This window comes from Clarias gariepinus, chromosome 8 (assembly GCF_024256425.1).
Source record: "Clarias gariepinus isolate MV-2021 ecotype Netherlands chromosome 8, CGAR_prim_01v2, whole genome shotgun sequence".
In the NCBI taxonomy this organism is placed as follows: Eukaryota; Metazoa; Chordata; class Actinopteri; order Siluriformes; family Clariidae; genus Clarias; species Clarias gariepinus.
The window spans coordinates 3,315,581-3,331,396 of NC_071107.1; the positions used below are offsets into that span (position 1 = coordinate 3,315,581).

A 15,816-nucleotide genomic window follows, 5' to 3' on the forward strand; every position below is an offset into this window, starting at 1 on the left:
GTCTACAAAAGCCTCAGGTAGAAGGCGTGGCCTACAGCATAAAGGCAGAGCTACGGGTCTGACCAAGGCACAACCTCCAATTATAAAAAAAAAAAATGAGTCCCAATGTGCAAGTTCCAAAACATGCAGTTCATAAAGTGAGCTCAAAAAGTGAGTCAATCCTTATAGACCCTCATGTTTAAAACTTTACATCCGGAATAAACATGTTTACAACCTGGTCCAAAAAACTATTTTGATTAACTTAGATTTTCTGTACAAAAAGTGATTTTTTTTTATGCAACTCATCAGTTAAACTGATATTAAGCCATAATATTATGCATAATTAGGAACCTGCCCAATCTGAGTGACAGTTGCGTTGCAGGTGTTGAGCCGCTAGCTGTCTGCTGTGCATCACTTTAGCTAACCAGCAGTTTAATGCAAATGCAAAGTAATGTTAGCATATAAATAAACATTATTCACTTTAGCATTTATCTAAGCTGAAGCTAAACCAGCTAGCTTGCGGTAACTGATGCGTGATCCAACCTGGTTCCGTTTGTTTTTCGCCCATTTATGGATTAGTGGGGGTGGAGTCAGGTCCTGCCAAGAAGCTGAAGAGCAGCGCTCCCAGAGTTGACCTTCTAAACATCATGAAGGGTTTCGTCTGTCCATTTCTTTGTGTATAGTCCGTGTGGGTCTGACATTATTTTAGATTTTTATTAATAAAGCTTACTTTTAATTTAGAACGTAAATGTTTTTCTGTGTATCGAAACGGCTCTTGTGCAAATGGTATTATTGAATCAACGATGGCGTCAGGAGGAGATTTTCTCAATTTGTAACTCTGGTACAAATTAAATATGCAAATTTTGCACAGAGGTCATGTCACAAGAATGTGTACAGAAAGAAGTTAAGATTAAATGGATGTGGACTTGAGTGTGAGATCTTGGGCAGGAGAAATGAAGACGTTAAGTTACATCACAGTCTGACAGCCTGGTGTTTGATGCAACAGAGTCCAACACAGATTAACCGCCTTACAGCCGTACGTCTCCGTTATTGGACACAGATGTGTCGTTACATATAACATTATATCATGATATAATATATAATTTGTATACCAATAAAAATGACAGGACTGTGTAAGAATTGGTCAGTGTGCTTGGTTGTTTAATGATCCCATGGCACCGAGAGTTGCTGAATATTAGTTCAGTGGCATGAAAGTGCAAAAAGACACCAGAACATTAAAGGTGTGGTCCATAGTGTACATCACACACATTATATATACACAGATGCATCGCAATAAATTAGAATCTCGTTGAAAAGTTGATTTATTTCAGTAATTAAATTTAAAAAGTGAAACTCGTATTATATAGATTCATTACACACTTTAATTTTGACGATTATGGCTTACAGCTAATGAGAACTCAAAATTCAGTATCTCAAAAAATTTGAATATTGTAAAAAACTGCAATCTATATAATATATACGAGTTTCAATTTTTGAATTGAATTACTGAAATAAATCAACTTTTCGATGATATTTTAATTTATTGAGATGTATATACGTATATAGAATACCACGAAAAAGCATTTGCCTTTTTTTTTTTTACATATTTGTTACATTTAAATGATTGAAATCATCAAATCAAATTACTGCCAGACCTGTCAAATCAAGGAATCACTTAAATAGAACCTGTGTGATAAGACATAAGTTTTAACATTTTGGAAAATGTGTGTCCCGTTACCTCCGGCGTAAAACTAACACAGCATTTTGTGACTCTTTGGTTACACAGCAGGAAAAATGATCTGAAACACAGCAGTTCTGAAGTCCACCTCTGAATGGCTCAAAAAATATAAAATAAAGGTTTTGATCCTTACACAGGTTGTTGATGCTTAAAAACCCTTCAGTCTGGCTGAATTAAAACAATTCTGCAAAGAAGAGTGGGTCAAAATTCTTCCAGCGATGTGAAAGACTCATAGCCGGGTATCACAACTGCTTGATTGCAGTTATTAGGTTTAGGATGCCATTACTTTTTCACTTAGGGCCAATCAGGTTTGGCCAGCTTTTTTTTTACTGTAATAAATGAAAACATTATTTAAAAACTGCATTTTGTATTTACTCAGACATTTTTTGTGTAATAACATTTGTTGGATGATCTGAATCATTTAAGTGACAGATATGCAAAAAAAATAAGGAGGGGGCAAATACTTTTTTTCACTGCACTGTACACAGTATACACATACAGTACAAAGTCAGACAAGAAAATATACCCAAATTTTTATACATACATATACATATATATATATATATATATATATATATATATATATATATGACAATATTATTACAACATAATACACACCGTACTATTTTTCTTTTCCTAAAGTGTGTATAAATTATTTTTGGCCGACTCTGTATACACCTTTTATATACAGTACAGTGGGGCAAAGAGCCACCGATTGTGCAAGTTCTCCCACTTAACCTCAACTATCAGAGACAAAATAAGAAAAAGAATCCAGGAAATCACATTGTAGGATTTTTTTAATATTCTGTGGTTCATGCATTTTGGACTTTCCGCTCATTCCAAAGAAACCCCTTTTTTTTTTTTTTTACACAAGGAAATGATTCAAATGATAGCACACGGTGATAAAAAACATCTCAGTGTTAAAAAACAACAACAAAAAAAAAACGAGTGCATATATTTAAAAAAGACACATCCTCACTTTCAAGGTGTATCTCTGTCTTGTTTGTTAAGTATTTTAAAATCTGTAATAGTTACATCTTTGTACAGTTCCTGACATGCTTCTTAAATTCAAACCCTTTCCCCCTTCCTCTCAGAACCTGATTTAAGCCCCGCCCCTTCCCCACTATAATAAAACCCACAAGGCAGTTTCTTTAGACATGCTTTGTTCGATGCTTCTGTGTTTACATTAGGATTCGCCTCGCGCACAAATAATACAAGGCTCCTTTAAGAGTTTCTCTTCTTCTGTCTCTTTCCCACGTGAAGCCTTACTCTGTCAAATCCACAACCTTTTCCTTAACGAGTTAAAGTCTCCTCCTCTTCCTCCTCTCGGACGGCCGTTATGGAGATACTGCTTTTGTGAAACTGGACGCTCAGTCTGATCCGGTCACCTGCGTTCACCACCAGAGGGCGCTGCAGGATCACGGCCACCTGCTTCCAGTGTGAATCCGGCCTGAACGTGCTCACGCACAAATCGGAGTCCAGGTAGATGTGGTACCAGAAGGGGATGGCGGTCACCTTGCCCGAGGTGTTCGCTCGAACCTGCAACAAGGACAGCGAACGTCACGGTGTTTAATGTAAGGTTATCAGTTTATGCCGCAGTGTAAACGCGGTCAGGACATGAAGCGGTGGACAGGACATGAAACTACACAGAGACTCTCTGGATGTTAACAGAGAGAGACAGCTTGTGTACTTTTAATCATCTGAGAATGTCTAACATTTATAAACGTTGGCACACGCCGAGGACATCAGAATGTAGAAACTGCAAGACAATACGTTTGTGTGTGTGTGTGTGAGAAGCTTTACCCGGACGTCTCTGTTAGTGTAGTTGTTATTGGTGTCCATGAGGTCGAGGACGAACAGCTCGGCCGGATCGCTGAGGCGTGTGCACTCCAGCGTGGACAGGTCCAAAAACACGTGAACAGGCACCTGGAAGTGAATTAAACTACATTAAATTAAAGCTAACGTTTACGTGTGTACGAGGGTGTGGAATGTAGCGTAGCGTACGGTGAACTGGTTGATGAAGGGAGCGATGTTGAAGCCCAACGTGGGTTCGGTTCCCTGCACGGCGCTCTCCTGGAGCAGCGTGTCCGACTCCACCAGCATGCCGTGGATCACGATGCGCTCGGGGAAAATGCGGCCGCCTTCCTCCAGGAGACATCTGATAAAATAGATAAATATATAAATGATTACAAATCACAAGGTCGACACGTGAAGTCCAGTTTCAGAGGATCAGATCCTTTAGTCTCATGACGTCACCAAGCCAAAGCCAAAGCGGGAATCTAATTCCTTTTCAGCTTTACTTAGACAAGATCATTTTTATGGTCTGTTAGCTATCTTTAGGATTATGTTTGTACATATCAGTGTTATTGAGCTTTAGCCTTTATCCGTAAGACACGTTATTGAAGGATTAAATATCTTCATTCTTGCTAAGGTAAGATGTTAGCTATCTGTGATTTTACATATCAGTTACTGATCCAAATTATGACTCATGAGTGATACTTCGCCACGGTATCAGTATGCTGTTGGGGTTTTATGAAGCAGACATTGATCAAGTAGAGAAATTATCCAACAGTTTTCTGGGTTTTACCATCTAGAGTTTTGGGCATGGCTTTTCTGATATGGGTTTTCATGGTTTTAACCCAAAAGGGCATGGCTTTTCTGAGTTTAATCCCCAACAAGACATGGGTTTTGTGGATTTTATATTTATTTTTTTTGATAATCTGAACATCATAGTCTCATGCTTTTACCCTGACTCAAACAAGGGTTTCTTGTATTTTACCCCAACAAGACATGGCTTTTCTGGGTTTTACCCCAAAAAGACATGGATTTTTAAGGCTCTACCACACACAGACACGGGATTTCATTGTTTTTACCCCACCATGACAAGGTGTTTTGGGGTTTAATCCCAATTAAGACATGGCTTTTCTGAGTTTTAATTCACCAAGAAATTCCTTTCCTTGGTTTTATCCCCACCAGGCCATGGCTTTACTTCCACTGCGACATCGTTTCTCATGGTTTTACCGTGCCAAAACAGGGCTTTTTTTTTTTTTTAAGTGTTTTACCTATTCAAGACTTTGTGACATGACATAATATCAAGACATCAATGATAGGGCTTTACCTGGCTAAGGTGGCCTTCTCCATGAAGTTTTGTCTGAGCAGGCCGCAGGTCTCTACACAGTCTAGCGCGATGGCGCTCCACAGCTTTTCCGGATCGGGCCTCTGTAGCACGGCAGAGTCGTCTTCCACATGGCCGAGCCAGAACTCCAGCGCGTCCTTGTGCACTCCATTTTCTCGGGCCAGGAGTTGCAGGAGAGCCTGATGCTGCTGCTTCTCCACAGAGCTGTAGGCTCGCACCGGCCCTAATCGCGCCGCCATCAGGGAGAGCACTGAGAAACCCTCTGAGACATCCAGCACATACAGTGGCTTTGAGCTGGAGGAAGAGGAGGATTTATCCTGTGACTCGAAGGACAAAAGTTTGGCCATCGCTTTCCTAAAGCACTCGTGATAATTAGTGTTGTTGAGAAGAGCTATTTCAGAAGACTCCAGGGTAAACGACTGAGCCGGACAGCCGTGATGAGTCTGGAGGCTGGCCAGAGCGCTGCAGAGCTCCAGTTCAGGATTTGAGGGACCTTCAGCAGAGACGGCTTCATCCATGCTGCTTACGCGAAGATTTGAGCTGCTGCTCATTACTCCAGCGCAGGAGACTCTCAGATACGTGTCTCTGCAGGAAACGTCAACCAGGAGTTCATCGCTGCACTTCACACTGCAGTCTGGACACAAGATCAGATCATAAGAGAGTCTGATTATACCGCAGCGTTGACCTCGAGTCGCGAGTCTGATTCTGCACAACAACTGGCTCGAAGTTTTGTAGATAGTTCATAGTTTTAAAAAGTATTTACCATTCCAGGTTATATTAGAGTTCTAATCAAAAACTAATCTTTCTAATCAAAAACTTTATCACTGATTGACAACTGCTGCATTTCCTCCTTAAAACTCTTCTTTCAAAAGTAGGCTTACGAGTCGGGACTGGGTAAACAGCCTGCTCCCAGCACGTGTCTTCATCCGGCCCGGTGGAAATACTGTTCTCCTGGTCCAGGTGTAGCTCAAACCATACAGCTAGAGCGTCAACGTCTCCGTCCTGGATCACCGGCACACGTAGCTGAACCGCTTCCCTCAGACACAGGCCTTCCAGCTCCTGCAGCACACATGGAAGGTTTTTATTTTATTTTATTTTATTTTATTTCATGTAAAGCGATTGCTGAAATGATTGAAGATGTAGGAATTGCTCTCTTTGCCATTAATTGTGATATTGGTGTACATTTTACTATTTGTTTTTTTCTGGTTTACAGTTTATTATGTTGGACAAGAAGTAATTTTAAATTGTGTTAGGAAGGACTGAGTAATTATTTATGTAACTATATGAACAGGTATGTAATAAATATGTACGCGACTAAGTAATTACTTAAGCAAGGTTTAAGTGAGGATGCTAGTAGCAAAAGTAGGAGGTAACCGAGTTCATGTACCTCGTTACTGCACCTAAGTACATTTTTCACGCATCTGTACTTTAGTTCAGTGATTTTATTAGAGGATACTTTTTTATTTTTACTCCAATCAAAAGTACAGCTAATATCAGTACTTTTACTTGTGCGTATAACTGTGCGAATTCCGCCACCTGCTGACTATTATGTGTATTACACACCGCATAACGTAGCGGGTTTTTGAAATCAGAAGCAGAGCTGATTGCAGGCAGCGATTAAAACATGTTCACATTTGAGAGAGAGAAAGAGAGAGAGATATTATTTTATTATGAAAAAGGCTCCTGTGAGCTAATACAAGTAAATGGAAAGTAAATCTGAAGGTGAGTACTTCTTTTACTCACATACATGGAGGACTTCTCCTCTTACTTGAGAAATATTTGCCCTAAGAAATCTCTACTTTTTGTCCTGTACTTAAGTATGTAAATAAGTTATGTATGTAAGAAAGTAAGTTAATTTATTGTTCTAGCTTTGTTTATTAACTCCCCCCCCCCTTCAGCTGTAAGGATTGCAGAGAATACTGAATAAAAAACGAACTACTCATTATTTAAATTATAATCCTTATTTTTATTCGCTGTAAAAGGAATGGTGGTTTAAAGGTCCCGTATTTTACCATTTCTGAACAACTGAACATAGGTCTGAGAGCACTTTCAGTGTGTGTGTTAATGCTCTTGCTGAAATACCCCTCGATCAATGCATTTTTTCATACTCCTCCAAAAAAAAAACACCATTTCCACTGATAATTTTTCACGCATGCATTTGCAAAAAAAAATCAAAATAGACATTGTTTTCATTTATGTGCAAGAACTAAAGTACAGCTGGAAGTGACAATGTAACCGACTCTCTTATCTTTCAAAGTCATTGTTTTGACTTAAAACCACAATAGTGTGGTTTTCGGCTGATGAAATGTAACAGTATTGTTGATCGGTCAGTGTCCAGCCAATGAAATCGCACCGTGCGAAGGATTAAAGGATTTGTTTACTTCCTCAGTAACCATCATCAGTGGAACTGCTTTTTGCTTTTGTCTCACTCACTGCTAGTTTTCATCACGGTCATAAATATTAATATAGAAACACTCGCTGTTAATTGATACTGATTAAGTCCAGCTGGGATGAATTCTCTAATCAGGAGGTGTTGATTAATCTTCTGTAACAGCAGTTTATTTAGTTATTGCTGGACCCGTTGTTTTTTTTAAACAATTATCACCGCATTTCAGTGTCTATGTAACTGAGCTACTGCTGAGTCACGCCACACTAGAGGAGAGCAGGGCTGAACAACAAGCTTATGTAGGGGAGGACGATCGTCTCATATGAGGTCACGATAGAGGTGAAAATCTAATTGGCTTAAGCCAAAAAAAAAAGGGAAAAATGGGAGTGTGACCTTCGCTCTGACTAGCTGTGATTCCCGGGTTGTACTGAGGTACCTGTGGGTTGTTGAAGTCTATCTGAATCACCCTGCAGGGCTCTGTGAGGGCGGTGAAGCCTCCGGGCAGACGGCTCAGCCTCTCGGTCGTGTACGGCTCGGACGACTCGTCTGCGTCCTCCGAACACCTGACGGGACTGCGGATGTGTCCTGCTGCGGACAGATCCAGACCTCCGACTGCGCTCACACACAACCTGCACCAACACACACACACACACACACAATTGACACAAATAATTTCAATGCTGTTATCTAATTTCTAACAGAAGAGATAATTAATGACGGGATTGTAAACGTGTGTGTGAGTGTGTGAACTTAGAGCTCTGACCTGTGGTGTCTGCGGATCTCGGGGCACTCCAGGGCCATGGCGAACACGGTGGCGCCGGCGGGGATGACTCGTCCGGTCTGGGAAGGGCTGGACAGTGGAACACCTTCAGCGTTCTTTCAGAAAATTTGACGAAATTAGACAAATAATACGTGTAAACAGACGTGTTATAATATTACACCAGGATGATCCTTAGAGGAGGGAGAACAGCAGATATATTTATGCTTTTAAGGATGGAAGACAGAATAGCTTATTAAGCTGGTAAAAAAAAATTTTATTCAGTTCTATGTAGGGTGTTCAAGTCAAACCGGGACTTTTGATTCTGAGAGTGAATCCTCCTTTTATTCCTCCATATAATCCCCTGATACACTATTGCACTTATCCCAGTGTTTCATTAGTGCTTGGACACCATCAAGATGAGAAAGTTTTTCCAGTACACCAGAGCCATGATCATCTGTGCCTGCTTTATGTCCGAAACCCCGGCCTCCCAGGAACTCCCTTAATCCCCCTAACGTGCGGAAATACTTTTTAAAACATTTGCATCTCTCAGTTGTGCCACTGCGGCTAAGAGCCTCATCACTGTACTGTGCTTGAAGTCAATCGCTTTTATACGCCTTCATTTATCAGAAACTTAATCTTGAACGCCCCACGTATTATAAAAGATACAATATCGGTACATTTCAACGACTGAAAACTATTTTTTTAATGACTAATTCTTATAATGGTTTATAACGAATGTATCTGAGGCTCTTTTCTCTAAGGAAGCATTGCTGATCCGTTTTACATAAACCCGGTGACCTACAGCCGGCGGTAAGAGCAGATGCTTCCAGGCGTGAATCAAACTCTCGACGATTCCCTCCCCAAGGAGTCCGGCGTCCACCGTTTCTGTGACAACCAAGGACACCCTGTGGGGAAAAAAAATACAACACAGAACCTGATCTCAGAACCGTATCTTTAACATACAGTATATCGCTTGTTCCGTACTTGTACCGTGTGGTCAGTGTACAGACCTGCCGGGGATGTCTCTGGGGATTTCCATGTCCAGCGATTTCTTGTGTAGGACCTTGATGCTGTCCGCCATGCCGTTGGCCGAGAGCACCTCGCATGCCAGCTCGTACATGGTCTTAGACAGCTCGCAGGCGTACACTTCACTCGCACCCGCTTTCTTCGCACACATTCTGAAGAAGAAAGGGGAAGAAAAAAAATAACTATGTGGATGCATTTCACCTGGTTTCTATTAAACCGTTAAACAGAGGTACGGTAGTACTGCACACGGAATATAAAGTGCCGCTGAGTAAACTCTTACCCGAGGATCCCCGTGCCTGTTCCGATGTCCAGAACGCTCGTACACCCGTCCAGGACCGCCCTCTGAATTGCCAGCTGGTACTTTCGATTTCGCCCGTTATCGTTAAGCATTAGGAAGTGCCAGCGCTCCACCAGCCAGTTAGCCACCCTGTAGAAGTTCTCCTTGGCCTCGGGGAAATCCGGCTTTAGTTTCAGGGCTTTGTAGAAATGCGCGGCGGCCTCGTCTCTAAAACCCATCCTGAGACAAAACAAACCAGAAGATCTCTCTCTCTCTCTCCCTCTGAAAACACGAGCTACAGACGTCATCTGAATCTGTACCTGAAGAGATGCTCGCCCATGCTGTTGATGATCACCTCATCTTTAGGGAACAACTCCAGCGCTTGCTCGTAGCAGTCAAAGAGCTCCTGGATGCGACCCACTCCGTCCAGCTCGTCGGCCCACTTCAAAAGCGTGAACCTAAAGGAATCCTGTCGGTTTCAATGGGGGAAAAAAAAGAAAACAAGAAAAGAGAGATAAATGTAATGCTTATAATAATAATAAGTAAACACTTATAGACACTTGTAGTAACACACAAGAACCAAAGGCATGCTGTCTCTTGACAGTCCTTCTCAAAACGATGTCTGTATTGTTATTATTTTTGGATATTCTATGGCTATAATAAACTCTCAAAACAAAACCTCACAGATAAAATTTTTTTTATTCATGATATAATCAATGGAATTAATGTTAGAGTTTAAGGAAGACCTGCTTACAAAACAAAATGGCTGAAAATGTGGAGAAAAAAAAGGTGAATTTTCAGACAGGATCATGTAACAACTTTATTTATTAATACTTAATGCTTTTTATCTCCCAATCCATGCTTCGTTTTTTTTTGTAAATATGCAAATTTTTCTAAATATTTATATTTTTTACACAGATTTGCTAAATACAGTTTTCTGCCCTTTTATGTCCATTAATATCAGTTACTTTTTTGAATTCAAATCTTTCAACGATCTTAACAGTCATTTAGATGAAACTTGACCAATTTAGATTTAAAATTGAAAAGACATAAAGCTGAAAAAGTGTATTATTCTAAACTGCTAAATTGTGAAGATATTGCAACATGAATGTGACACGGTTACAGACTTTTTGCTTTTTTTAAGCTTTTACCAAAAAACAATTTTTACAGGTTATATGCTCTTTAAAAGCTTATACCAATGTTACTATCAATATCCGAAGAGATATGTATAATTTGCATTTTAAATGATTACTGTTTGAAGCGAGACAGTATAACGCTAAATAAAAATGCCTATTTTTGGGGCCACATATAAAATACTTTCTCCAAAACACCTGAAGTTAGCAACTTGAGATTTTTAGGGAAGCACGATTGGTCACTTCCATGTTGCATAAACTTTAGAAGTAGCTTGTTTGGCCGCACACATTTTCTGTGTTATATGTATAACATAAAAATAAAATAAAATCAGCACCAGCACCGTGTTTCAGCCGAATACGTTACTGCATTTGGTAGACAACATCTTTTAAATTTCTCATTATCTAAAACTTCGGAGCAGTTGAGGGTTAAGGGCCTTGCTCAAGGGTCCAACAGCGGCGACTGGGCAGTGCTGGGGCTCGAACCCCCGACCTTCCCATCAGAAACCCAAACCTACAGCCTAAACCGTCTGATCCTTCATTAGTGCTTGTGAGGAAGCGAGGGTCAGAGAGCAGCACCGCTGGAGCAGACAGGGTTAAGGGCCTTGCCTCTTGCACCTAACTTGGGGGAGATGGGGCTTGAACCGACAACCTTCTATGAGTAACCCAGAGCCTTAACTGATATACATAGACTTTCTAAACTTTTGGCCCCATCTAGACACGTGACCTGTTGAAAAGGATGTTTTGAGCTGGACTTGGCAACTCTGGTGACATCATGCTCTTACTATTGCCAGGTCTTTGAGAGCAGGGGCGAGGTTTAAAGCCAGGAGGAAGTGGACGAACGCGGTGCCGTAGTCCTGCTGGAGGAGACACTGCTGCGCGCTTTGGACAGAGCTGGACACGAGCTGGCCTCTGCCTGGGTCTCCACTCGGAGCTCTGCTGCGGCGCCTGCTCCTCCTCTTCCTCCCCTTCACCGCCTCACCGCCGCCGCTCGGCATCTCGGAGGGACACGGAGAGAGACAGGGGTCGCGACTCACCCGAAGATCAAAGACAAACAACTTCCTGTGGACATCACTAATCACATATCACCTGCATGACTTAGCGTTAATTACACCCGCCGGAAAATGTCACATACACTACAAACAATACACACTCATTATTTTTAAACTAAACTACCTTTCTTTTTACTACATTTATTAACCCCGAATATTAAACAATAAACAAAAACACGATGTTTTTATCATTTCCATGCATCTACCCTAAATGACTTCCCGTCCGTCACGTAAATATTCCCGTCAGGAAACAAGCTCCACTGAATCATTGGTTCCGCTTAAAACGTTACGGTTGTGCCGCCATCTTGAAAAGGTCAACGTTGCCGTATGATTTTCTTTAATATGGTTTTCAGTAAGGATGTATTAGAAAAAAGAAAAGAAAGAAATGACCCCATTTGAATGAATAAAGCGTCAATAGATCACATTTACACATAAAATAACTATATGTTTTACAATATAGTTGATTTTTTGTATTAATTTTAATTAGTAGGCTAAATGGAAACAGCAATTGAGTTAACCTACTGTTTATTGCTAACTCAGATCTTATCTTTTATTCTTATTATATAACTAGCGTAAATACCCGTTGTTGAAGAGCTTAAAGGTTAAAGCAAAAAATAATCCGATGAACTTTAATGTACTCAGTGATATTATTATTATTTCAGATTGAAGCCCACGTACATGTCTGACTGTCTGTACAAGTTAAGTCTTACAATTCTTTCATCTTTAGCCAAATACACTCCCTGTTCGGTAATCGGAAAGTAAATCACAGATGAGAAATTTGGAAAATAAATTGGATAAAGATGAAGTTGTGTCTTAAAACGACTCCAGCAAGATAAAATTACCTTAAACCGCTTCAGCGAAAGTGAAAATACGAACTAATCCCAGTAAAAATTTACAGACAAAAGCTCTCTTTTATTGTGCAATTGTGGAAAATTGATTTAGACTACTGTCTAAATTAAACCACTACCTCAGATCTTATGAAATGGTTTTATTATTCATATATACTGTATGTGTAAAACATTTTTTAAATAAAATGTAATAAAGTTTGTATTTAAATTTTTAAGTTTGCTCTTAAGCATTTTCGATGACCTCACAAACTCGGATGTTTATCATTATGCCTAATCCTCGCAATTTGTTAATTTGACTTAATTTTCATTCCACTTATAGATTTTTATTCTTTGTTTTTATTAATATTTTTATTTAAAGTGAATAATAATAAAATATTGTTATTTACTTATATATAAAACTTTAATTCATTAATTATTAATTAATTATTTTTTTGTAAGCCCTTATTAATAAGCCAAAAAGGCATGGTCGTCATTGTTCTTGTCAAAATAAACGTTTATTGTTCATAGAATAAACAAACAAATAAATAAAAATTAAAAGAATGAATGTCTTGTTGTTCATTTATATACGTGTTTATTTATTACCTTAGGGTAAAACTAGTGGAAGTCACCAACGTCATTATTACACAATTTTATTAACCCCCTTTCCTTTCCAATATGGCGGCCAGAGGAACTTGTTGCCATGGTTTCCAGATTCCGCCGACCGTCCCAGTGACGTCATTACGGCCGCTCCTCCTTCTTCTCTACCCCTCCCCGAAGAGAGGCAAAAAAAAAAAAAAACGCTACACGCGTGCAGTGGGAGGGGCTTGGGCTTCTCCACTCTGTCATTGCGAGTGTTTGGGCGACGTGGACCTTCACACTGACACTTTAACTTTATTTTAGAATTACTTTCAGCAACTCTTTCATCTGGATTTGATCTCCAGTCTAAGGCGCGGGGGGTTTCTGTTTTTGTTTTGTTTTATTTTAGTTGCAGGGGGGCGTTTTTTTTTTATTCTTATTTCACTTATAATATAAGGCAGAGAGAGTTGATCCAGAAATAGCCTGAGACACTGGACATTTGGGAAAACTGCCCTGGAGTAAAAATAATTCTCATGTAGCGTTACACGTCCGGCTTGTCTTTAAGGAGTTACTTTTGTAACGGCAGATCGCTACATTGTTTCCAGACTCGCACAGATCAAAGGCATTGATTAAAGAGCCGGAGCGATGGGTTTGCACCCGCTGGAGTTCAGTGAGTGTTACCTGGACAGCCCGGGCTTCAGGGACAAAATTAAAGCTCATGAAGCAGAGCTGGACAAAACCAACAGGTTCATTAAAGAGCTTTATAAAGACGGGAAAAACCTCATCAACGCCACGAAACGTAAGTCTGCACTCTTTTCGTTCTGTCTGTGCAATCATGACTATCACACGACCCGTGAAACAAACTCTGGAGCTGCTCCTTACGACCAAAATGGAGATATCCTTCCCCCCTCCATGTCTCACCTACATGCATGCATGATCTCACCTGGGCAGGGTTGCCATGTCTTGGAAAACCCAAAAGAGTCCATTGGTTACTTCTTGACACTCCTTCTGACTTCAAGAAGTTGCCTTTTTTTTTTGTTGTTGGACAAAATGCATGATTAGTAACACGTGATGCATGATGGCGTTTGTTTTCTATCGATTGTCTTGAGTGAAGTAAAGAGATTATTAGCGGCTGTGGTTGTGGGAGTCCATTGTGGTTCTGTTGCTTCTGCCAGAAAGTTGAGAAAAGTTCATACTTCGGTGTAGGAGTCGACCAATCAGATTGCGTCATGCAAATGTCTTGAAAGAGAAAGGGGTGGTGCCTCATTTTAAAAATCAAAATAGATGTTAGTCACTTTTGAAAAATCAACATGTACGTTATTTCCTAGACGTCTGGATTAAGGACCAGAGTCTACAAGGATTAGAAGTACTCGGGTTACGTTCACATTACGAGCCTGAAGTGATTCATATCTGTTTTTCTACTCTAAAGTGGGTGGCTTAGTGGTTAGCACCGCCGCCTTGAACCTCCGGGGTCTGGCTTCAGGTTCGATCCTCTCCTCGGGGTCTGTGTGTGTAGAGTTTAGGTGTTCTCTCCCTGCTTGGTTCTCTCGCTGCTTAGACCTGCAGGCTAATTGGCGCTCCCAAATTGTCTGTAGTGTGTGTATATGTGTGTGTACCCTACAATGGATTTGCACCCCATCCAGGGTCGTGCACTAAGTCTTCTGAGATAGGCTCCAGCCCCCCTTACGATCTTGAATACAGGATGAGTGAGTGAGTGAGTGAGTGAGTGAGTACCCTAATGTAAAACGGATCAGATTTTTGGGAGCTATATAAACACACACATCTAATGTTTTCCTAAGTCACTTTTGTATGATCATATATGCAGTATGTCCGATATGTGGTCACGTGAATCGAATGTGAACGTGCAGTTTGGAATTCATCTGACTTTTTGCCCCTGCACATGGATGACATCATCAGTCCGCACCGGCAGTGAAGGGATTTCATAGATGCAGTAGCTGAGCATGCCTGTCTCTGTTTTCTGGACCTCAACAAATCCAGCTGAATAACTGCTTGCCGTCATCCAGAGCAAAACCCCAGGAATGTTTTTACCAAAATTTGATCAAAAACATGCTTTAACCCAGATAACATAAGCAAAGACGTATTGACGTGTCCACTTTAGCATCAGATTAAAGTCACTAATAATTATGAATGTCATGAAATCCAAATCTGATCAATGGAACAATGTGTCTGGTAATGTGAACATATCCTTAGTGAATCAGGTGTGTGTTCATGCCATTTTGAGTTTTTTTTCATTGTTTGTTTCTATGGTCATCAGTGCATCATCGCAGATGGTTGCGATATTGTTGTTAATGGAATTATCCATACTCCAGGAAAAATGTAAAGAGCAGGTTTCTTGAATGTTGCCTGTGTTTATGCTGCTCCAAGCAGGAAACACTGTGATTGGTTGTTGACCTGGCTTTACAAGTTCTTTTGTAACGTCCTGAGTGCACTTCTGAGCTCTGATTATGTCATGGACTTTTTCTTTTCATCCCCCAAATTCCCCCTTTGTGATCAATCTAGCTATCTAGCTGCGTGTTTTTAAGTGCTAGGTGGTTTCCAAATCTGCATCACTACCCTGATCCTGAACAGCAGTTTAGATTCATAACCAGGCAGTTTTTGGGTCTCCACAGTTAATGCACGATGTCTGTAAGATGCTTCCTGACCCAGTGGCAGCTCATGAGACAAATGCTTATCAAAGTCATTGGACATAGGATGTAATTAATAATAGGTTTGAAAGATGTCATTTTTGTGACACGCAACAATACCCGAGAGGTTTAGGACAGAAGAAGGGAGATTGAGGTTTGACATTGGAAACATGTTCACTTTGGTGTGCAATACTTATCTAATGTGGCTACGCTTGTTTGTCATCGTCTGATAAGGATGCTACATTTACTAATTCCTCTTTTTCATCTTTAGAGTAGATTAGATC

At 40.4% G+C, this 15,816-nt stretch overlaps 2 protein-coding genes across 4 annotated transcripts in view; one reads left to right on the forward strand and one right to left on the reverse strand.

Moving 5' to 3' along the window:
- Nucleotides 1–2,356: 2,356 nt before the first annotated feature.
- prmt9 (protein arginine methyltransferase 9) lies at nt 2,357–14,030 on the reverse strand. Of its 3 annotated transcripts, none has more exons than XM_053501758.1 (13): nt 13,831–14,030; nt 11,218–11,506; nt 9,623–9,771; nt 9,306–9,542; nt 9,010–9,177; nt 8,802–8,904; nt 8,003–8,115; nt 7,676–7,868; nt 5,735–5,912; nt 4,836–5,487; nt 3,722–3,875; nt 3,521–3,643; nt 2,357–3,256 (listed from the first exon to the last, which is right to left on the reverse strand). In XM_053501758.1, the coding sequence occupies exons 1-13, from the start codon at nt 13,845–13,847 to the stop codon at nt 3,011–3,013; spliced, it is 2,622 nt and encodes an 873-aa protein (XP_053357733.1). In that variant the 5' UTR covers nt 13,848–14,030; the 3' UTR covers nt 2,357–3,010. The 3 variants fall into 3 exon arrangements, with proteins under 3 accessions (XP_053357733.1, XP_053357734.1, XP_053357735.1); XM_053501759.1 differs by lacking the exon at nt 13,831–14,030 and adding an exon at nt 11,609–11,715; XM_053501760.1 differs by lacking the exon at nt 13,831–14,030 and adding an exon at nt 11,691–11,707.
- Nucleotides 13,171–15,816, forward strand: part of arhgap10 (Rho GTPase activating protein 10) — a 117,355-nt gene continuing 114,709 nt past the window's right edge. The window contains exon 1 of the mRNA XM_053501761.1: nt 13,171–13,686. Coding sequence (XP_053357736.1) covers nt 13,533–13,686 — 154 coding nt within the window. The 5' untranslated portion in view covers nt 13,171–13,532. The remainder of the gene's footprint in view (nt 13,687–15,816) is intronic.